Source organism: Hemiscyllium ocellatum, chromosome 16 (genome assembly GCF_020745735.1).
Source record: "Hemiscyllium ocellatum isolate sHemOce1 chromosome 16, sHemOce1.pat.X.cur, whole genome shotgun sequence".
Classification (NCBI taxonomy): domain Eukaryota; kingdom Metazoa; phylum Chordata; class Chondrichthyes; order Orectolobiformes; family Hemiscylliidae; genus Hemiscyllium; species Hemiscyllium ocellatum.
Genome location: NC_083416.1, coordinates 16211178 through 16234381, shown reverse-complemented (window position 1 = coordinate 16234381; position 23204 = coordinate 16211178). Strand labels below are relative to the sequence as shown.

The following is a 23204-nucleotide window of genomic DNA, read 5'->3' as shown; positions in this document are numbered from 1 at the left end:
GATTCACATCTCTTCCTAATCAGGGACTGAATATCTAATCGGAAATCTTGTTACTTCCAGAAGGAACTATTCAATACACCATTGCTCCTTTCTCGATCTTGTCCACTTTAGCTCATTCAAAACTCTAATGCTCATACCTTGCCCTCTGTTCACCCAGTATCACATTGTTTGCTGATCTATGTGGTGCAGTGTGAAACATAATACAATGAGGCACAATTATAAAACACATCGGTTTATTTACAATGACTGACGCATGTAAACATTTTTCCACATACAAAACATTTTTCTACTTCCCATCCATTGCCTGTCGCCATGTCCAGAGATCTTTAATGAGCTGTAAAACAACAAAATCTGGTTAAAATACCTTGTTTTGATGGAAGCAGCCCATGTGACAGCACCACCTCCACCCTAATGATCAAACATCAAAAGGCCTCTGTCAGGTATTCTTACCCAGTTTGAGTAAGACCTCAGCCTATCGTAACTTCCATGATGAAGAAAATCTAATTTGTGTAAATAAAATTGCACTCTAAGTCTTTACACAAATTTAGTTCAATCTCAGTTTGAACTGTATCCACTTATGACTCGTCACTTTTCTACAGTTTTATTAACCCCTAAAGCTTCGTAGCTGTATAAAAGACACATTTGGAGTATTGAATGCAGCTCTAGTTTCCATTCAATGGACGTGGGTGCTTTGGAGAGGATGCTGGTGTTGCCTGAATTGGAATATATTAGTTACAAGGAAGAGATTGGACAAACCAGTCATTCTTTTCATTACAGGCAGAGAGTTGACCTGAAAGAAGTATATAAAAACATGAAAGGCACAGATACAGTGGAATAGTCAGTCCACTAGGGCAGAAATGTCAAATACTAGGGACATAGGTTCAAATGAGAAGGTGGTGGTTTAAGGAGATGTGCAAGGCAACTTTTAAAAAAAAACAGGATGGTTGGTGACTGGAGTTTCTGTGAGGGGAAATGGCAAAATCAGATACATTAGCAAAATTTAGAAAGACAGAGGGTATAGGGGGATATAGGCCATGTGCAGGTAGATAGATTAGTTTATAATGGCATCATTGTCAGCACCAACATGATGATCCAAAGAGCCTGTTTCAGTGCAATACCGTTCTGTGTTGTGAATATGAACAAGTAGACCATCCTGCATCCCACCATTCTAACTTGCTGTTCACATACAGATTCAGATCTTTTGTAAATTTGATTACAAAGCACTGATGGACACTAGCAATTCTGAACAATACTCTGACCTAACATGGCTACTTGATCTTTATCAACTTCCTCAACCCAATACATTTCTAAAATGGCTTTGGACAAATATCACACGCTGGAAATAGTCACTCCACATGTTCTGCCTGAACTGCTGAGAATGTACAGCATATTGTTTTCAACAATTCCAGCATCTTATGCACCACTCTGCCCCAGTTTGACACATAGGGCTCAAGGGAAACAATCAACCTTCTTGCCAGATTTAATAGGTGTAAAACTGTTCAGCAACTCCACTAGCTGGGATAAGACTCCATTTCAGCTGCTGTATAATGTACTCACAATCCAAGCAGTCAACTCAACAACAGCAAAGGAACATGTAGGACACTGCAAGGAAAACACCAACACAGACTGAAAAAATTCACAAACAAGACTGCAGTCAAACGCTCACCTTTGGGTCGTCCACCTTGAAGCCATTTTTCACAAAGTTTACGAATTTGGACTCCACTTTGGGCAGACCAATACCCTGTAACAAAACGTAGAGTCACATTCAGCATACCCACAATACAGAATGTGTAATTTCCAAACCACCACTTACCATCCCTGTAAAACACATTCCTCCCGAATACTATTCAGTTCACTATCTTTACTGGAGGAGTTACCTCAGTGTTCGTATTCTCTAATCCTGGAACTGCCTGATGGTTAGGGCAATGCATTTCCCCAAACTTAACTTTCCGCGTAAGAATGACAGCAAAATAAGGAAGAGGAGCAATTTGCACGCCAATTGATCCCAGACAAACTTAACAACAGTGCTCCCATACAAAACAAATTTCAGATAATCACATGTATAGAGTGTAGAGGGATTTGGGAGTTTCATCCTTCCCCCCATAATAGCCAGTTTCCTGTATCATAGAGGATTGCCATTTGGTTGTATGTTAACGTAAAACTATGTCAGAAGTCATGACAGCAGGTTATAACCATGAAACCACAAGCTTGACTATAACCTGCTGACATGTGATATGTGACATTGTTCACCCCAGCCCAAAAATGGCACCAACACAATGTAAAACCAAATTTTAAAAGGAGCCAATTATCTTGGAAAGCACCAAAGAACACAAATCACCTGCATGGTTTCTAATTCTCCATTATGAATTTTCTGTTATACAGAATCAGACTTCCCACTCAAAAAGTTATCTATAAAGTTGAGTTAGTGTACATTAAAGAAACTGCAGTATTCTGACAACTCACCTTTTCCAAAGATATCTTCAACTTGGTCTTGATGTCTTCCATGGTCAGTGGGACCTTTGGGGTTTTGGGTGTTTTGGGTTTACTGCTGGTTTCTGGAGTCTGGAGGGAAAAGCAAATTATGAGCACCCAAATTGCTCCAGGAACAATTACTCCATACATCTCTTATCAACATTAAAGAGCAAGCAAATTGCACAAAGTAGTCCAAATATTCCAGAGACTGCAGTTCAAGAATTCAATTACCAAATTATCATTATCACTACAGGACACACACCTAATTCAATAAGAACACCCCTTCCAAATACCCTTCCACAATAAAGCACAGGAATTGCTCATGATGGTAGTGAGCCACATTCCTCAAACCATGCAGCCCATTTGTGTATGTACACGAATGGTATGGCTTTGACCTTGTAACAATGATATATTTCCAAGTTACGATGATGAGACTTGGACAACACACGTGGAGATGCTTGCATGCATGTGCTGCCCTTGTCCTTCAAGCAGACTTCACTTGTATGGAATATTATGCTGAAACCGCCTTGACAAATTGCAACCTGTGGTCGCCATTGAAAAAGAGACGAGACTTCCAGTGGGGCATGGCAGCTTTGCCTAAATTCAAGTGCTGTTAGACTGCACAACTAGGCAAGTCAAAGGTATTCATCCAACTGGCACCTTGTAAATCAGGAAACTTTATGTAGTCAAATAGCGAGTTTCTCATCTTAGAGAAACCCATTTACAAACACCTGAATAAAACTGTTTAAATGCAAATTTCTCAGTTTCTCCATTTGGCAAGTTGTACAGAAAGGAAATACTCAAGTATATCAAGAAAAGGCACTAACCTTGGGCTGCTTGTTAGCTGGTGTAACTTTGGTGGGTGTTTTGCCATTTTGTTTGGGAGTTCCCTTCGATTCAGGGGTAACCTTGACTGGAGTTTTCTCAAGAGGCTGCAAGCACAATTGAAAATGTGTTGCTGGTTAAAGCACAGCAGGTTAGGCAGCATCCAAGGAATAGGAAATTTGACGTTTCGGGCATAAGTTCTTCATCAGGAATGAGGAGAGTGTGCAAAGCAGGCTAAGATAAAAGGTAGGGAGGAGGGACTTGGGGGAGGGGGGATGGAGATGTGATAGGTGGAAGGAGGTCAAGGTGAGGGTGATAGGCCGGAGTGGGGTGGGGGCGGAGAGGTCAGGAAGAAGATGCAAGCACAATGTCAGACATAACAATGGATTGACTGTGGAGCTTTCAGGTAGATAATTAAGCCAGAGATAGAATTTTCAATCAATAAGAATTTAATCATACTCACCTAACCGTCATACTTCCTCTGCTGCAGCCCCACATCTTACTAGCATCATTCAGACCCAAGCTCTAGAAACCACTCCTTACCCAATTCCCTAGGTCAGAAGGGTCCATTTGGATCACCAGGCCCACACCAACCCCCGGAACATCATCCCTCCCACAACCTTCTACCCTCACTGTGCCCCACATATTTACCATGGCCAACCCCCCCGAGCTCAAATACCCAGGGACACTATGGTCAACCCATCCAACCTGGACTGTGGGAGGAAAGCAGAGTACCTGATGGAAACCTAGTTACAGGGACAATGTGCAAATTCCAGGCACCTAAAGCTAGAATAAGCTCAATCACTAGTGCTTACCAGTGAGCCAAAGTGTCTCATTAAAACTCTAATACTACTCCAGCATGCTCAATACCAATCCATGACAAGAGTAAGGTTTGTAGCTCAGGGTGTAGCTTTGCTCGCTGAGCTGTAGGTTTGATATCCAAGTCAAGAGTTTTGCTACATAGAGGCAGGCACAATTTGGAACCAAATGGTAGTTAAGAGCTTCTGACCACACTTTAAATTCTATATCATAAATGCATCCTGACATAGGAACAGGAGTAGGCAGGGATTCAGCCTTCATTCCATGAAATGATTTCACCATAAAATAGCACTTTATCAAGCTTCAATATTAAACAAATTCAGCCACCATGACCTACATATTAATGGGAGAATCCCACACTTCTATTATTCTTTGAATGGCGTGGCATTCTGCACGTTTATTAGATCTATACTTTGACAATTACACTATTAAATAGCACACTGCACAGTAAGTGGTCCAGACAGCATACTGCATTTATACTCTTGAGCCTGTGAAGATTTTACCTTTTTTGCTGGGGTCATCGCTTCTTCTTCATCATCATCCTCTTCTTCATCGTCCTCGTCATCATCATCATCCTCTCTAGAAGAAAAACTTTCTTCAGTGGCACAGTCACCTCCCTAATCACATTTTCATGTAGCATACAACTATTATCTGGAAGCATAGAACTCCCATGCCATAAAATCACTAAAATAGTTTATTTTGCAAAGTTATGTCAGGAGCCTCAGGTATAGGTTAAGGATGGCTTGAATCAATGCTGGGAGAGCCTATATCCAGACAGGATCATGAGTATCCCTACAGCTAAAGTCCTGCACTTCTCACGGCCAATCCACCTAACATTAACATCTATGGATTTTGGCAGGAACCCAGAGGAAAACCACAGATAAACAGAGGATGTACAAACTCCACAAAGTCATCTGAGGGAGGACTCAAACTGTGAGGCAGTGTTAAGCACTGAGGCACCCAAAATCTCCATCCTAAAGCAAGAACAAAGGAGTTGAGCTGCCAAACTGCGAGCCTAACATGATTTGAGCATGCAACATCTTGACCCTGAATCATATGGAATACCATTGCATCAAGCAGCCATTATCGGACATTTACACATCGTAAGTCACATATTCTAATTCTACAGTTTCAAAATGATCTGGTTCAGTCAAAAATTTGCATATCAACGATGAATAAAAACATAGAAGGTAGGAGGCAGCAAATCAATCTTTCAAGCCTGCTACCATTCACCATGGTCATGGCCAACAGTCCAACTCAATAGCCTAATACCGCTTTCTCCCCATAACCGTTGATGCCATTTGCAAATAGCTATCTCTTGAATACATTTGATGTTTTGGCATCAACTACAAAATGAGGATAAAAGCAGGAAGAGGCCATTCGGATGGGACATCTAAATTCTCTGGTCTTAACTGACTAGCCCCACCCTGTTTCTCTCAGCATTTAGCTCCCCATAGCTTTATTTGGCAGTACTTCACTTACCAGAGGGATCAATTGACTTTCCAGCCTCCAGTAAGGCTCACAGGTCATTGTTACTTCAACTGACAGACTAGCAGACCATGCAAGTTCAATCAGCAGCATTTCACACTTTTTGACTAGATTAGAATCCCACAGTATGGAAACAGGCCCTTTGGCTCAACATGTCCACACCGACTTCCTGATGAAGGGCTTATGCCCGAAACGTCGAATTTCCTGTTCCTTGGATGCTGCCTGACCTGCTGCGCTTTAACCAGCAACACATTTTCAGCCCCACACCAACTGTCCAAACTGTAACCCACCCAGACCCTTCCTCTACCCAATATTTAGCCCTCACTAATGCACCTAATACTATGGGCAATTTATTGCTGTCTTAATTCTTTTCAACCTGAGATCCTTTCTTGAATAATAAAAGGCAACATAATGAATTCTACTTAAACAGGCTAACTGAATTTTCCTACTTCTTTCTGAAGAAATTGTTTACCCTATCTTAAAGTTTTACTAAGGTCCCCCATTTAAATTCATGCCACACCCAATATTTTCCTGTGATAATCACTGTCACATAAATCTGTTCTATATTTGAAGCACTGATACTTAGCGATCACTTCAGTATCAAGGCCTTCAAGTAGGTTTCTATGGTCTGTATGAAGCTAATTTAAATAAACTTAGTTTAAAAATAAATTATCTGTAGATAAACTTTGAGATCCAAGAATTGAACTCTGGAATCTCGACTGCAGAACCCTTCCCCAACTAATGGTTTGCCAATCAAATCTTATTTTGAACTCCCCCAATGTTACACCCAGTCCATTTCAAGAAGTATTAAGCACTTTCCCAGTAAAAACCATAACACTCACTCATCATCATCTTCCACTTTCATTTTCTTCCCCTGTAAAAAAGGAAAATGATTTAGGTTTGCATCACTGCACTTTTAAGTAACCATTTTAAGAGACATTGCATACTGAATTGTCAGAAAACCAAGCAGCTTGTTAAAGCAATTCAGAGGATGGTTAAGAGTAAGTCACATCGCTGTGAATTTGGAGTTACACGTTAGGCCAGAAGGATGGCAAATTTCCTTCCCTAAAGGACATTTGTGAACCACAATGGCTTTTACAGTCATCGGGAAGCTTCATGATTATCACGAGTGAGCACTCCCAATACAATACTGCATGCGAAGTCCACTAAATGCTGTGGTGTAACTTGCAGTTTAGGCACAGCCTCTGGATCACGAGTCCAGTGACTTTACCATTAGACCATTATCACTACAATTATTGCATTGTATTCTGGTTGCAGCAGTGGCAGTGGGGTCAGGAGGCAGCAAGGGAGGGGAGAATGATGACCAGGTTGTGAGCATTTGCTACCATTTTGTCATTTGTAAAATCAGCTTTAACATAAATTCCAAGCACAAACCTGCATTATTTTGGCTGCACCAGTTGCTGGTCGTTTAACTGCCTGCTTTACTGTGTTCTTCAACATGCTGTCATCCTCATCATCAGATTCTAAATCATCGTCTGATTCCAAATCTTCATCATCCAATGCTTAAAATAGAAGACGGACAATAACAAAGTCATTTCTGATCCAGAAGCCACTACACTATTAAGGAAATCATCTTCAGGAAGAGCAAGGCTGGAAGGCCCTGCATGGAAACATGTCTGATGCCCTCCAATATGAAGGGTCTTCAGAAAACATGTTCAATGAGAGACAAAGCAGCAACATAATGCCAAGATGCGATGGAAGCCAAGTTAACTGGCAGTTTTATTAAAATGACAAAGGACAGAATTAGTTCATAAATGTGCCTAGGCTATGCCAATGTCACTCCAAACTGGACTCCCCACAAAGTGAGTGAGGATATTGCTGTTCCTGGCGAGACCAGAAACACATACTCCCCACAATTCCCTCCCTGCCCCATCCTTTTCTGAATAGTCCAGTGTTCCCAGCCCTTTCAAGGGAGTGATCAGACTGGAATTTTCAACACTTCAAACCCACGTGTGATATCAATGATTTGGTTGTGCGATACTTCACTCGTGCACTTGGCCACGAGATATTCAATAATGTCCACTTACCAATGAGGTGCTGGCCACTGATGTACACAGGGCCCGCTCCAGATTTCAATCTAAAGGTCACAGGTGGCGTGATTTCAAATCCTCCCAAACTAACCTGTGGCAAACAAAATTAAAAATTACCATGAAATAAATTGCTTCTGCTGTACAAACCCACTCCTGCCTGTAGAACCCCTGCTTGGAGCATTCAACCAGTCAATAACTTTTTAATATCATCCACATTATGGTTGCCAGGCCATTTTCTGGCCAATGTGTTGACAGATAAAGAGTTTCCTTTAGTAAACTGTGTAATCTGCACTTCAATTTGCTGGTTGGACTCATGTGAATTTTGTTGAGCTTCCAGAAAGCAATCAACAAATTTAAACCAGTCTTTAACAAAACAGTTTCATCTCTAGATGAAGTACTTCAAACTTGCAGACAGCTCAATAAATGCAAATCAATGGACATGCTCATTTTCATGAATAAGACTCTCTAATACAAACTACAACACTAGCAGGACTTCAGTACATAGACAAACACTGGCTAAGAGGGGGGCTATTTTCATCACAAGTTGCCAAAAAGAATATGGAATAAACAGGGCTAACATTACTCCAGATCTTAGGAAAGGAAAACAGATCTAAACTGCAAATCATTGAAATTCAAGAACTGCAGAAATGATGTCGGGTTCAGTTTGCCTCTCTAGGATTCATGCTCTCATTTACAGCTGTATTTTGAGTAAGACACTCCAGAATACAAATCTAGCTGCAACTTGTGTAAGGACATCCTACTGTTGTCGATGGCAAGATACAAATGCACATTTCTCTTAGGGCAGAACCAATAAATACTTGCAAAGTTCCCAGTTTCCTTCAATAACAGTAGGAAATAATACACCGCCTCAAATTGCAACGATGACCAACCCTCTCCTGGAGGACACAATTAATTATTGATGCATTATTCTCTTTGATCATTAGCTGAATACTCACTGTAGGCTGCACTGACAACTTCAGAGCTGCCAAAGTCACTTTTGTGTTTTTGCCTTCAGAGGTTAAGCCTTCTGCCTCAACCAGATGCAGGTCATCGCTTGCTCCAACACCAAGGCAAACCTGTAAAAGCCAATTCAAAGAAAAGCCTATGAATAAAGCTAAAGATGCTGCCAGATCAGAAATCTCAAAATGTAAGCATTAACAGATATGGTTCCCAGAGTTAAATATTAAAAAACCTCAAAGTAAAAAGTTTTGACGAACACTAGAATGTGCCAGCTTTTCAAAATTAGTACGCTATACAAATATAACCATGCCCAACAAAATATACAAGAAAGATAATGGCGCCATATATTAATTACTCATCATGCTCACAACCTGCACATTTCCAGTATTGCCTGCACATTCCACTTACCTTCACCATTGCTAATTTGGAAGAAACTGCTAGGCGAACACATTTAAACCATATAATCTTAGCAAAAGGCCTGTTGTGTGGTTTGGGGTCTAAGCAGCCTTCATTCACCATAGTTTCGTGAAACACAAAACAACAATTCAGAAATGAGAAAGGGACTAGAAGCACACTCACCGTCCTCAAAGAAAGCTGATGCTCAGAATCATCGTCTTCCACAGTCATCTTGTATTCTTTGTGGCCAGCCTTGAGCTCACATCCTGAAGAAGAAAATATCATTAATGTACAAATTCAAAATGCAAAATACAGAATGCAGTGAATCCTTCACAAACAGAACAGCACTTTCAACATAGATATTCAGGATTCACCCTCCTAAAGTCAGACTGGTTAGAATTCAGGAGACATTTAACCCAACCAGGCTTCACCAAGCTCAAGCTGCAACTCTCATCTGGGGCATGATTTGGAAGTGCCAATGCTGGACTGGGGTGCACAAAGTTAAAAAAACACAACAAGTTTAATCCAACAGATTTATTTGGAAACACTAGCTTTCACAGTATTGCATCTTCATCAGGTGATTGCAGAGCAGAATAAAAAGACAACTTATAGCAACAGGAATGTAATGTAGCATTAAACAAAAATAGCTTAAGTCTTTCATCTCTACCACCTGAAGGAACGACGCTCCGAAAGCTAGTGTGCTTCCTGTTGGACTATAACCTGGTGTCGAGTGATTTTTAATCTTTTAATATGATCATGTTAGTTTCAGTTCGGCTATATGTAAATCTAAGAACTTTTTAAAAGTTATATTCTCAAAACAGCATTAATAGGTGCCATCTTTACTCAAGACTCACAAAGACCCTCTCATATGCTCACACACTCCACCCACCCACGCACTCTCAGACTTGCACTCCATTACACACCCAGATCCACACCCCCACAGTCTCCCCTGCGCGCTCACGAGTTTGTGGGGTGAATTTGTACTTGCAGAATTACATTTTATTGTACTCTTGCAATTGACCCCTTAAATCCACTTTGAAGTAGAGCCAAGCTGACAGCTGACCTAATCCTGGGACATAGACGACCTTTAAACTCACACCTTTAATGCATCACCGGTGCATCTTTAGTCTCATGGGCCAGATTCCGCACCCGATTCATTACGCGGGGGGGGGAGGGAAGAGACAAAGGTAAGGAGAGGAAAAAAATGAAACGAGAAAAAACGAGAAAGAGAACAAAAGAAAAGAGAGAAAAATGAAACGAGAAAAGAGAAAAAGAAACGAGAAAAAATGAGAGAGAAAAGAGAACAAAGAAAAGAGAGAAAAGAGAAAAAAAGAAATAAAGGGAGACGGAGAACAAGAGGAAAAATGAAGAAAAGAGAGAAAGACTAACCACTCCCCATAGTTACTTACTAAGGGTTCACAGCATGTTCTCTACACGCGACCGCCTTCACCATCGTCACCCATCGATACTTACCGTAAGTATGACTAGAATACCCTGAAACCCAGAAAAATCGGGTAGGCTCAATAAATAACCCGTGCATCGACGACCCTTGCAACAGGATCACTTAGATCCTTACGCCCCATCCCCCCAACCACGCGGCCCGAGGACCGGGGCCTCGCCACCAACACGTGGCCCAATAGCCCCATGGCGGCCGGCCGGCCGGCCTCCGGGTGCTCTGCGCCCGGTCATGGGAGCACCGCGCCGCCTGCGCGCAGGGAACGGGAGTGATGGCGGCCACACGCTGGCTCGTTGTCTCTCGCGCCGGGCTTTTACCGAACAGAAAGCTCTGCGGCCTCAGCGGCGGCGACACGGCGCTCTCGAAGTCAGTCTCGGCCATTTTACTCCGTTCTAAATGGCAGCGCGCCTGTTCTCTGCCCTTTTTATAAGGGCCCATTGGTCACGTGCCAGCCTGCTCGCCAATAGAGTCTACCGGTCTGTAGCCACCGCCCCTTCGATCCGGCCCCGCCCCCAACCGCGGAGCGCGGGCCTCCCGAAACCATTCGTCCTGCGCAGGCGCCTGCTCGAGGAAGCCGGAAATGAAGCCTAGTCACATGCTGAGCTCAAGATGGCAGTAGCGGCTTTTTTTTTGGCTGCTGAGTTAGTCTCCTACAAAAGGCACTGTCTGAGCGTGTTATTGATGTTATATGAAGCACAGAAACAATCTTTATTTGTCTCATAGTTGTCAGTGTTTTCAGCTCCTTCTCTCCACCCCCCCCCGCTGCCCTCAGTGGAGCGCGGGGAAAGTGTCCGAGTTCCAGGGCTATCCGAAATGAGACAGCCCTATCCCCAGAAACGCCAGGGCCTCAGGTTCGGCTTGCAACGCTCTCCCGCCAACCTCCGTCCCGCTTTCAATCCCGTTTCTCACTCTCCTCCCCCTCACGTGCTCTCCCGTCCCATGCCCCGCACCTCCCCTCCCCCCGTCCCATGGACCCCATCTACTTCTTACTCCCCATTCCTTCTCATCCCCTGCTACCCCTCCTTCCCTGCCTCACCCCTCACCTACTTGTCACTCCTAACAGTCATCTGGTCCAGTTTTCATAATGTCTGTAAATGGTGCAGCCATATCGCTGGTTAGGGACACATTTCTGATAAAAATCACACTTCCTGGAGCTTCCATGTCTGTTTCATTTTACGATTGGGACATTTCATAAGAGCCTTGATTTTGTTGTTCTCGTGACGTGCCCTTGGTAAGTTACCCTCACTTAAATGAAATCAGTCTTGATGATTTTTATTTTTAACCCAAACTGTAATTGTTTAAATAAATCTAATTGTTATACTGTATCCATCTGCCAAAGCTACGGATTATTTTAAGAGAAAACAAAACTTCCCCTCATCTTTATTCTAAGAAGGTTATCCCTCATTCTAAAACAGTACCTTCAGTTTCTGGACTCACAAGAGGAAACATTCTTTATAGTGAAAATAGAAACAAGGTTTATTCTTATATATGCAACTTCCCAATTAATACCTCCCTATTCTCAACATTTAGATTTAGATTTTTTTTAGATTACCTACAGTGTGGAAACAGGCCCTTCGGCCCAACAAGCTCACACTGACCCACCGAAGCGCAACCCACCCATACCCCTTCACCTAACACTACAGGCAATTTAGCATAGCCAATTCACCTGACCTGCACATCTTTGGACTGTGGGTGGAAACCAGAGCACCCGGAGGAAACCCACGCAGACGCGAGGAGAATGTGCAAACTCCACACAGTCAGTCGCCTGAGTCGGGAATTGAACCCAGGCGCTGGCGCTGTGAGGACCAACACTCATTTAATCTGTCTTTACATTTCTTAAACATTGATATAACTTGAATATTTCTAGCTAGCTTCCTTTCATGCTCTAATTTGTTCGTCCTGATTAACCTTTGTTATTCTTTGCCATTCTTTGAATTCTGACCAATCATCTGACTGGTCACTCACCTTTTCACAATTATAGTTTCCTTAAGTTTGATTTATTAATTTCTTTTGTGAACCATAGACTCCCCTTGCAAATTTTCTTAATGGGAGAGATATTCATTCTTAATATTTTCAAATATCCCTTTAAATTTCTGTCTCTTCCGTACTGATCTATCTGCTATCCTCGTGTGTCCGGTATCTTCAACTGTTATGCCTAAAGTATTGCCTTATTTTAAATTTAAATACTCATCGTAGACTACTCCTCTCTTTAAAACTGGATGTTAAATTCAATCAAATTATAATTGCCAGTACTTAAAGATTAAATTAATCCTGACCCATGACAAAATATCAAGTCTAGTGTAGCTTGCTCTCTAGTTCTATCCAAGATGTGCTGTTCTCAGAAGCTACCTTGAAAGTATTCTATGAACTCATCAAAGCCACTATTGCCAATCTGACTTTCCTAGTTTATAAATTGAGTGAAACCACTCAATTATTGTTGTCCCTTTATCCCAAGCATTCCTAATGAAGGACTTCTGCCCGAAATGTTGATTTTCCTGCTCCTAAGATGCTGCCTGACTTGCTGTGCTTTTCCGGCACCATACACTTGACTCTGATCTTCAGTATTTGCAGGACTCACTTTCTCCTCCTTTATCACAAGCACCCAATATGTCTTGCAGTCATCTTTCTCCATTGTGTTAACTGTTTGGGACCCTATTGATGACTCCTTAAAATGGTGTCTTTTCCTGACAATTTCTTATTTTTTAATTCATTTTTGGAATGTGCGTGATCTATCCTTAGTTGCCTTATAGAAGGTGGTGGTGAGCTATCTTCTTGAACCATTGCAATCTGTTTGTAGTAGATACACCCAAAATATCATTAAGGAGGAAGTTCTGCGATTTTGATCTCTCAACAGTAAAGGAACAATGATACATTTCCAAGTAGGCCTGGAGCAGACTCATGGCAGCACTGGAGTGGAGATTGGGCTGGTGCAGTACCTGGCAGCATCAGTGGCATCTGCATTTGCAAGATCCACTGAGGACTCTGGTGAGTGTGTCAGTGGAGGTGAGATGGTGTCAAAGATTGGTGACTTTTGTTTCAGCGGCAGCAGTGGGGAAAAGGAACTCATGTCTGGCCCTCAGGCTTACAGCAGACAGGTTAGTTGAACACTTTTAGTCTTTATTTCTTTCGTCTACTGTCTTTAAAATAACACTAGGGAGTGGTGACAGTGTATAAAACCTTTCACTGTATTTTGTGACAAAGTACATGTGACAATAAACCAAGTCATCAGGATAGTGAGTAGCTTGAAGAGGAACATGCAGGTGGTGGTCATTATCCCATGTATCTACTGCCATTTTCCTCCCAGATAGAAGTGGTTGTGGGTTTCGCAGGAGTTCTTCAAAGATCCTTGGTGAATTTCTGTAGTGCGTATTATAAATGGTACACATTGCAGGTGGAGGGAGCCAGAGTTTGTGGTGCAAATGAAGTGGGCTGCTTTCTGCTTGATGGTGTTGAGCGTCTTCAGCATTGTAGGTGCATTTGTGTAGGCAAGTGGAGAATATTCCATCAAACTCCAGCCTTAGAGATGGATACAGGCTTTGGGAATCAGGCGAGTTACTCTTGCTGCATGCCAAGCCTCTGGGCGGAGTTGGATACTGCAGATGCTGGAGATTAGAGTGGTGCTGGCAAAGCTCAGCAAGTCAGACATCATCCGAGGAGCAGGAAAATTGACGTTTGGGGCAAAAGCCCTTCAGCAGGGATTTTTGTGATGAAGGGCTTTTGCCCAAAATGTTGATTTTCCTGCTCCTCAGATGATGCCTGACATGCCAAGCCTCTGACCTGTTCTTGCAGCCACTGGTTTAACAAGGTTCAGTTCAGTTGAGTTTTGGAGAATGTCACTCAAGGTGTTGATGGGGTGGTATTCAGTGATGGTACTGTGATTGAATGGTGGGTGTGCAAAGGAGGGTTTCCTGGCTGACTCCTCACTGACACTTAGCCAGTCCTTGTTGGTTGAGAGTGTTGCTGGAAAAGCACAGCATCGGAGGAGCAGAAGAATCGACGTTTCGGGCAGGAGCTCATCATGAAGGGCTCCTGCCCGAATTGTCGATTCACCTGCTTCTCGGATGCTGCCTGACCTGCTGTGCTTTTCCATCACCACACTCTCGACCCTGATCTCCAGCATGTGCACTCCTCGCTTTTACTCCCAGTCCCTGTTGGTGTGATTGACAGCTCCGATCCCGCCCTCTAGGCCAGGAGCTCGCTCTGATTGGTCACTGTGCCGAAGACTCGCGAGAGTTGGTGGGGGGGTATATAAGGCAGGCGGTGAGCGGCCGCGGGTCTTCGCAGGGAAGGAAGAAATGGCGGAATCTGGGTTTGAGAGTTCGTCGGCGCCGGCGGCCGCCTCGCTTAGGCCGCAGAGCTTTCTGTTCGGTAAGACCGCCGGAGGAGGAACGTGCCCACAGGCCCCGAATGCCGGAGCGGGGCCGGCCGCCATGTGCCTGCTGGAACACATGTGCAGCCCCGGGCCTCAGGCCGCGGTTGAGTGAGGGGAAGGGGGAGGGGGGGACCCCAATGGATTGGATTGGATTGGATTGGATTGGATTGGATTGGATAGCATAGCATAGCATAGCATAGCAATGCAATGATCCACTGGATCCAGCCTTCGGGATTGAACAGGATCTGCAGTGGAGCTTGCAATGTAACTCCAGGGGCATTTAAACTGTATACAGGGCATTTAAAAAGGTATGAGCAGTGAGTGCAGTATTGCTCATGAGGGTGAAGCTGTAATAATCTGATAGGGAGTGCTGAAAACCACTTGTCTTTTCAGCTTTTGAAGAGTGCACTATATTACATGTGTTTACGTCCAGAATTTGTTGACTGAGAGATATTATCCTTTTCAGGATGTGAGCTCAAGACTGGTCACAAAGAATACAAGATGGAGGTGGAAGATGATGATTCTGAGCATCAGCTTTCTTTGAGGACGGTGAGTGTGTCACTCCTCGCTTGTCTGATTTGTTGAAAGTGTGTAAAAACGTGCCGAATGAACGCTCCTCTGTATCCAAACCCCTCTCCTTGCACCACAGGGATTTAATTAAGGTGACAAGGTTTAAGTGTGCTCAGTGGGCGTATTTTTTCCGACATTGCAAATGTTGATTGCAAATGAAACAAATGACTGTAAATCTGAATGTTGGAGATAAGTGTGGAATGTCCAAACAATATTGAAATATGCCGGTCATGTACATAACAAGGAATTAATATTCTGGGCATTTACCTTTCATAGTTGAGGGCATTTTATTGTGGTGTCGTTGTGTGTATATATATTTTGTCGATTTTGAAAAGCTGGGGAATTCTAGCATGTTTGTCAAAACTTCTACTTTGGGTGTTTTGAGGGTCCTATATGTTCGATGCAAATGCTGTTTGGTACTAATGCTTGCATTTTGTGATTTCTGACATGAGGTCACCTTTATGGGCTTTCCTGTGCTTTGGCTTTTACAGATTTGCCTTGGTGTTGGGGCAAGTGATGACCTGCATCTGGTCGAAGCAGAAGGCTTAAGCTCTGATGGCAAAAACACAAAGGTGACTTTGGCAGCTTTGAAGTTGTCAATACAGCCTACAGTGAGTATCCAGTTATTAGCCAAAAAGAATAGTGTATCAAACTTCAATTGGGGCACTCCAGGGGAAGGTTAGTTATGGTTAGAATTCACTTTAGTTCCTACTATGTTGTTGAAAGCAACTGGGCATTGTCTATAAATATTAATTGGCTGCCCTTTGTATATGTAGCATCTGATGCTGCCTGAACTGCTGTGCTTTTTCCAACACCACTCTAATCCAGAATCTGGTTTCCAGCATCTGCAGTCATTGTTTTTACCTATATCTAGCATCTGTCATAACCTCAAGAGAAAGTGAGGACTGCAGATGCTGGAGATCAGAGTCAAGAGTGTGGTGCTGGAAAACCACAGCAGGTCAGGCAGCATCCGAGGAGCAGGAGAATGATGTTTTGGGTATGAGGCTTGGGTATGAGGGGCTGAGAGATAAATGGGAAGCAGTTGAGTCTGGTGCAAGGTAGCTGGGAATGTGATAGGTAGATGAAGGTGGGGGCAAGGTGATAGATTGGAGAAGAGGGTGGAAGGAAGGTGGATAGGTCAAGAGGGTGGTGCAGAGTTTGAGGCTTGGGACTGGGATAAGGTGGGGGGAGGGGAAATGAGGAGATATGTGAAATCCATATTGATCCCATGTGGTTGCAGGGTTCCAGGTTGGAATATGGGGCGTTCTTCCTCCAGGCAGCAGGTGGTTAGGGTTTGGTGATGGAGAAGGCCCATGACTCCATGTCCTTGGTGGAGTGGGGAGGGGGTGTTAAAGTGATCAGCCATGGGGTGGTGGGATGTGTGTGTCCCAGAGATGTTCTCTGAAACAATCCGTAAATTGGCGTCCCATCTCCCCAATGTAGAGAGACCTTATCGGATGCAAAGGATACAGTAGATGATATGTGTCGAAGTATAGGAGAATTTCTGTCAGAAGTGGAAGGATCCTTTGGGGGATCCTCATTTACCCTTCCCTACCTTATCCCAGTCCCAAGCCTTCAACTTGGTACCACCCGCTTGACCTGTCCATTTCCCTTCCCACCTATTCGTTCCACCCTCCTGGCCAACCTATCACCTTTCTCCCCCCCCCCACTCACTCGCTCACTCTCTCTCTCTCTCTCTCTCACACACACGCACACACGTATATAAGTGGGGTGAATTTGTACTTGCAGAATTACATTTTACTTTGCTCAAAAACTGCATGAATCCATGTAAGATTCTGTAAATCTGTTTTTTTAGATTAGAATCAGTCTGACCATTGTGCCACAATGTTTTGTAATTTACATATGAAAGAACTGAAACCAGCATGATCATTCTAAAAGCTGAGAGACTTAACAAACAATCCAGGTCTTTTTCAATATATAATTTCAGATATATCACACTGTAAAACTTTGCTTTAAATTCTGTGTCTTACAATCTTATTCTCCACGACCACCTGATGAAGGAGCAGAGCTCTGAAACCTATTGCTTCCAAATAGACCTGTTGGACTATAACCTAGTGTTGTGTTATTTTTAACTTTGTACACCCCAGTCTAACACCGATGTCTCCAAGTCTTGATTCTTCAAATAACTTGAATTGTATCTTTTGCAGAGGATCTACAGGCAGAGCTGGGTTTGCATAGCAGGAATAACTTATTTTATTGTAATTTTTATTTGTGTTTGACACAGGTTAGTTTGGGAGGATTTGAAATGGCACCACCTGTGACATTTAGGCTTAAATCTGGAACAGGTCCTGTGCACATCAGTGGCCAGCACCTCATCGGTAAGTGGACATTATTAACATTTCTGATGGCCACGAAGTGTGGGAGGGATTGGAGTATCACTGGCACCAAATTGTTGATATTACACTTTGGCTGGAGGAGCTGACAGTTAGGTAGCGGGCTAGTGAGCTTTTTAATTGTCAAGAAAGACTTTTTGGATTGGATTTTGTTGTCGTTTTCTGAGGCAGTTGGGAGCCTTTGAAGGGGAGATCAGTATGGCTTTAATCCTTTTATCCTTTTACTTTAAGCATTGGAGGATGACGACTTGGAGTCGGATGTCGAGGATGACAGCATTTTGGAGACCACCACACCGAAACAAGCTGTAAAGCGACCAACTGCTGCTGCAGCATCCAAAATAATGCCGGTGCGTGCTGGGGGCTTCGCTAAAGCTGCACCCACTCATCAACTTGTCACATGGATTATTAATGTGTTTCTCATCACAACTTGTATTATTTTGCCATAAGTGCACAGGGCAATGCAATAAATCAGTGCTTAAACCCACTGATTTGTATGTTTGTGCATTGTTTATTTAGTATTTGTGGACACTGACAATCGTACAAAAGTTTTACTTGCCCAGATCGAAAGATGTTTTCCTTCCTTGTCCATTATATTCCTCTTCCCTGCCTTCTCTTTCTCACCACTCTTTCTTGTTGCAGTTGCATCAATAATTGCTAAAATGATTTGGTGCTAAAAGGTTTCTTTTGTTCAGCAGAAGAAAATGAAAGTGGAAGACTCTGATGAAGATGATGAGTGAGTGTTAGTTCCTGTTGTCTTTCGTAGGAAGTTTTGTAGTCTCTTTGTGGAAAAGTGCTTGATCTCTCTTGTCCCTGAAATGATCTGAGAGCAGCACAAGAGAAGCTAAAATGAAAGCCAGTGCCTAAATATCAGTTTGGGAAGGAATCTGCAGTCCAGATTCCAGAATTCAAATCTTTATGAATTTTGAAATTTATCTGCTGCGGTGTTTTTTTTTAATGCTGAAATTGTTTGGTTAAATTGGCTTTATATAGATCATAAAAACCCATGATATTAGAAGCTGTAGGTAAATACCAATAATTCAAACTTGGTACAGATTTGTGTGACAGTGAAGCTAACACATGGGAGATCTTTCAGGGTAAGGGCTTTATACTGCCATGAAAATGTGGCTGTCTCACTGAAAGACGTTTCTTTGTTGTAGAGAAGAAGAGGACGATGATGATGATGATGATGAAGGCGAAGATGAGAAAGTGGTGACCCCAGCAAAAAAGGTAATCCTGGCACTTGAGTTGAAAGAGGCTAGAGACTGACCTTTGAAGACTTTACGCTCTTTGTCAGGGGTGCTGCAACTGTACATGCTATGGCTGCAGGATCCAGTTGTGACATAGGACCTGTAGTGTATCCAATGGCTTCTAACTGTCACTTGGGTCTACACTCAGTGTACCTGCTTTAATGGAGCACCAAAAATATGAACTTAGTTCCAAGGTTTTGTGCAGGGACACCACCTGGCCGGATTTGACATCGGGCTGTAAAATTAACCATTCGCAAGGATGATTAATGGTTTTCAAGAGGCATGAGTGAAAGGTTCTGAGAAAATTTCAGACCATGTGTCTTGACTTAGGGCTTGGTAAAAATCTGAGAGTGTGTTGTCTTAATAAGACACGGTCGATAGTTTTTCCAGTTAGTATCTTTTCAATGGTCTTTGCAGCCTCTTCAGAAAATTCCACTCAAGGCAACACCTGGATTGAAAGGGACTCCCAACCAAAATGGCAAAACACCCACCAAATCCACACCAGAAAACAAGCAGTCCAAGGTGAGAGATCTTTCCTTGGTATGTTTGAGAATTGCTTCTTCTATGTGTCTTGTAAAGTGGGATACTGTGCGATTTGAAAAGGACTATGATGATTGTAAGCCTTTAGTGCGGAATGTGACAAAATTTTTTGCATTTGCCTAGTTTTACCTACAGTACATAATTAAATATCCTTTACTTTAATATGTATGTGCGTGCATGCATCTATAAGACTGCAGCAACTTGACAAAACTGCTTCAATGGAATCCTCCAAATAGGGGTTGTGCATGTGGACAGTACAGTTTTTCCAAAATGTGCAATATAGTGATTGGAAATTAAATTCCTGAACTTCACTATAACTCAGGGATTCTTGGCAATGTGAGAGTCTTCATACTGCACTGACTGCATGGGATCAAAAGGGCATCTTAGCATCAGCTCTAGGGCGTTTCTACCCAGTTCTGATGCTCTTCAACTTTTTTTAGTTAAGAATCTTAACTGCCCTGTTTTTTTTAATAAAGTTCCATGACCTGACCTCCCGGCTCCCTTTGAAGAGAATTTCAAAGACAACTTTCAGAAGAATGTAACAGCATCCATCTTGTCACCAACTTATATCTTTCAAAAATATCACCACTCATTCTTCTGAATGCTGATTACGTTATAAGAGAAGGTTGCAACTATATCAACCTCTTCGTTGAATATTTGGTTGAGTAAATTTCTGAACTGCTGTAAAATAAGATGGCGAAAACTGTGTTCCAGATATGGTCTGAACAGTGCCCTGTACAAATGTAGAAGAATATCCCAACTTTTATGCTACATTCCTGTTGCAATAACCAAAAACCTTCTATTTGTTTTCCTGCTTTTTATTTGGACCTGCATGCTAACTTGTTGTGATTCATGAATAGAACACCCAGATCCCTTCATACTTTGGAGCAGTCTTTTCATTTGTATCATGCTGTTTTTGTTTATGGTATGACTTTTAATTAGCATTGCTCTTTGACTTTGAAACTGCTATCATTCTGTAACCTGAAGTCAGACTAGAAAATTTGGTAATTGACCTGAGAAACTGTGGGTCTCTGAGGTAATTGGACCACTATGTGCAATGTGTTTGCTCTGTAAAGTTAAGAAAGGGTGTTGCTCTTAGGACAGTGCTCATAATTTGTTTTTATTCCAGACTCCAGAATCCAGTAGTAAACCCAAAACACCCAAAACCCCCAAGGCTCCACTGACCATAGAAGAAATCAAGACTAAGTTGAAGACCTTTTTGGAAAAGGTGAGTTGTCAGAACATACCACAGTTTCTTTAATGTACACCAGCTGAAGCACTGACATTTATAGGTAGCTTTGAGTGAGGAATCTGATTCTGTATAATGGAGAATTAAAAACCATGCTAGTGAAATGGCCTACTTCAGTGCTCTTCACTGTTTTCTGGGTTAAATGGCTCCTTTATAGTTTTGTTTTACACTAACATACAGCCAAATGACCATTCTTCACCATGCAGGAGACTGGCTGTTAAATGAGGGGTGGAATTACGTTGAAGTCTGATCCTATCCCTTTTCCGAATACACTCTGGATATGAGGTGGTTAGTTAGTAATTTGCTCACTTCTGTCTATGTTGCAGCTAGAGCTAGAGATATTGAGATATGTGATCTTGAAGTGTGGAGATCTTTCCATTAATAGATTTAGCAACCAGCAAAATCAGAAGGAAGGGAATTCTTGTGAATGCAGCAAGTTACGATCAGGAATGTGCTTCCCTGACCATCAGTTATTTTCTGGGTTATAGGAAAAGTGAATATTGTGTGGTAGCTCCTTAAGTAAATGCAGTGAGGTCAATAATGTTTTGGAAGATTGTTGTCATTGAAAATATAATGTCTCCAATTGCTGTTTTATCACTTGGGTTATTGAATGCAGGGATGGTACGTGGTTGTGTCTATTTGGAAATTGCAGATTCTGTATTGTGGGTATGCTGAGTATGACTCTAATCTTTTAAACAGGGTGTCAGTCTGCCCAAACTGGAGCCCAAGTTTGTAAACTTCCTGAAAAATGGCTTGAGGGTGGAAGACCCAAAGGTGAGTGCTTAATCTCAGCCCTGTTCATGATTTTTTTCAGTCCATGTTGATGTGTTAACCTAGCAGCTTGCTGCAAGTTTCTTTGCTGTTGGTGAGTTGACTTATTGGGTTGTGAATACATTATAGAACAGCTGAAGTGGGCTCTTGTCCCAGCTTATGAATTTGCCTGTTGTTGCTCATAGTTTTATGCATGTGTGAAATTTGACAAGCATACAGCTATACCTGACAAGATTGGACAGTGATCAACAAATAAGATGCTATGGATTATGTTCATGTGTCTATCTCTTTTGCACCCTTTCTAAATACCTCTTCATATCGTCCTTAAAATGTGGTAACCGGAACTGCCCAAAATACTCTAAATAAAATGGTTATGGGTATTTTGCCAAGCTAGGAGGTTGATTTGCAGACATTTTGTTCCCTTTCTAGGTGACGTCTTCAGTGATTTGTAGGCTCCTTTTAAGTGTACTGTGTCTCCTGGAATTTATTTGTTTCCGTTTCTGCTGCTTCTGGTTGCTGGTTGTTTGTTGTAATGGCCAGTGTATTGGGTCCAATGCACCGGCCACTACAACGAGCTACCAGAAGTAGCAGAAGCGGACTATGAGAACTGGCACTCAAGATACAAATCTTTACTCAAACCTTGAACTCTAAATGGCCTCACTAAAGTCTCAGGCTGCTAAGTAGCTCTGTGATTAATAAAGCCATAGAAGTGAAGTGGCTGGATTCATACATGGATACAATTCAAAATATGAAGTTACAGTAATCCTGTGAAAAACATTTGGTTCAACTAGTGCATGGTGTATACTTCTAGTCTTAGAGACAATATAACAAACATTTGGACAAAATGCATTTATACAGGTAACGCTAAATCCCAGAGATTTTAATCGTCAGGGAAGTTAGGGTAGGCCAGGTTGTGTTTTTTTCAAGAAACTGCAGGTCATGTTTTGGTGGTGTTTGACATTGAGGTTCCATATAGCAGTGATGATATTGTCATGTCCATCAAACAACAGATGCAATGGGGGAGTTCAATAAGTTGATGAGGGAAAAAGTAATAGAAGATCTTGATGTGAAATTTATGATGCTGGTGAGGAATATGAACACCAATACAGACCAGTTAAGTTATATGGCTGTTCTCATACTGTGATTGTTAATACTCTTTTGTCCTATAGATGATCAAAGATCTCTGGACGTGGAGACAGACGCTGGATGGGAAGTAGAATAACTGTAGCAGTAACACCACAAAATTTACTGTGAACGTTGTCCTTCTATTTTATCTGTCATTGTAAATAAACCAGTTCGTTTTACAATTGTCTCATTGCACAAGAATGCTTTACACTGCATCATGTAAATTAGCAGGCATCGTGACACTGGGTGAACACAAAGCTGGGTGGCAGGCTTTGAATGAGGTTTTCAGTGGGCTGAGGCAAAGATGGAGTCTGAGGGTGGAAATAGTAATCTTTCTCGTGGGGAAAATGATGTGGTCGTTTCATTCTCAGAAGCTGCTCGAAAATAAGATGGGCATCTGCTAAAGGAGTTGAACCACGACTTTGAAACGCTGCTGAAATTCTCTGCAAGTGTTGATAGTAACATGCAATCTTGTGTTGCATCAGCAACTGGCAATTCTGTTTCTTGGT

General features: G+C 42.3%; 2 protein-coding genes across 4 annotated transcripts; one reads left to right on the top strand and one right to left on the bottom strand.

Annotated features, from left to right (window-relative positions):
* Nucleotides 1–216: 216 nt before the first annotated feature.
* Nucleotides 217–10887, bottom strand: LOC132823153 (nucleophosmin-like). The gene is made up of 11 exons (XM_060836723.1): nucleotides 10785–10887; nucleotides 9195–9277; nucleotides 8612–8731; nucleotides 7653–7746; nucleotides 7000–7127; nucleotides 6447–6478; nucleotides 4620–4695; nucleotides 3300–3404; nucleotides 2464–2562; nucleotides 1667–1741; nucleotides 217–334 (listed from the first exon to the last, which is right to left on the bottom strand). The coding sequence occupies exons 1-11, from the start codon at nucleotides 10846–10848 to the stop codon at nucleotides 287–289; spliced, it is 924 nt and encodes a 307-aa protein (XP_060692706.1). The 5' UTR covers nucleotides 10849–10887; the 3' UTR covers nucleotides 217–286.
* A 547-nt stretch (nucleotides 10888–11434) lies between these two features.
* On the top strand, nucleotides 11435–22877 carry LOC132823152 (nucleophosmin-like). 3 transcript variants are annotated; one of them, XM_060836720.1, is made up of 12 exons: nucleotides 11435–11698; nucleotides 13322–13452; nucleotides 15306–15388; nucleotides 15901–16020; nucleotides 17655–17748; nucleotides 17995–18110; nucleotides 18456–18496; nucleotides 18921–18990; nucleotides 19428–19532; nucleotides 20680–20778; nucleotides 21499–21573; nucleotides 22740–22877. In XM_060836720.1, exons 2-12 carry the CDS (start codon nucleotides 13332–13334, stop codon nucleotides 22785–22787), a joined length of 972 nt encoding a protein of 323 aa, XP_060692703.1. In that variant the 5' UTR covers nucleotides 11435–11698; nucleotides 13322–13331; the 3' UTR covers nucleotides 22788–22877. The 3 variants fall into 3 exon arrangements, with proteins under 3 accessions (XP_060692703.1, XP_060692704.1, XP_060692705.1); XM_060836721.1 differs by having other exon boundaries at nucleotides 11436–11698; nucleotides 18459–18496; XM_060836722.1 differs by lacking the exons at nucleotides 11435–11698; nucleotides 13322–13452 and adding an exon at nucleotides 14719–14835.
* The last annotated feature ends 327 nt before the right edge of the window (nucleotides 22878–23204 follow it).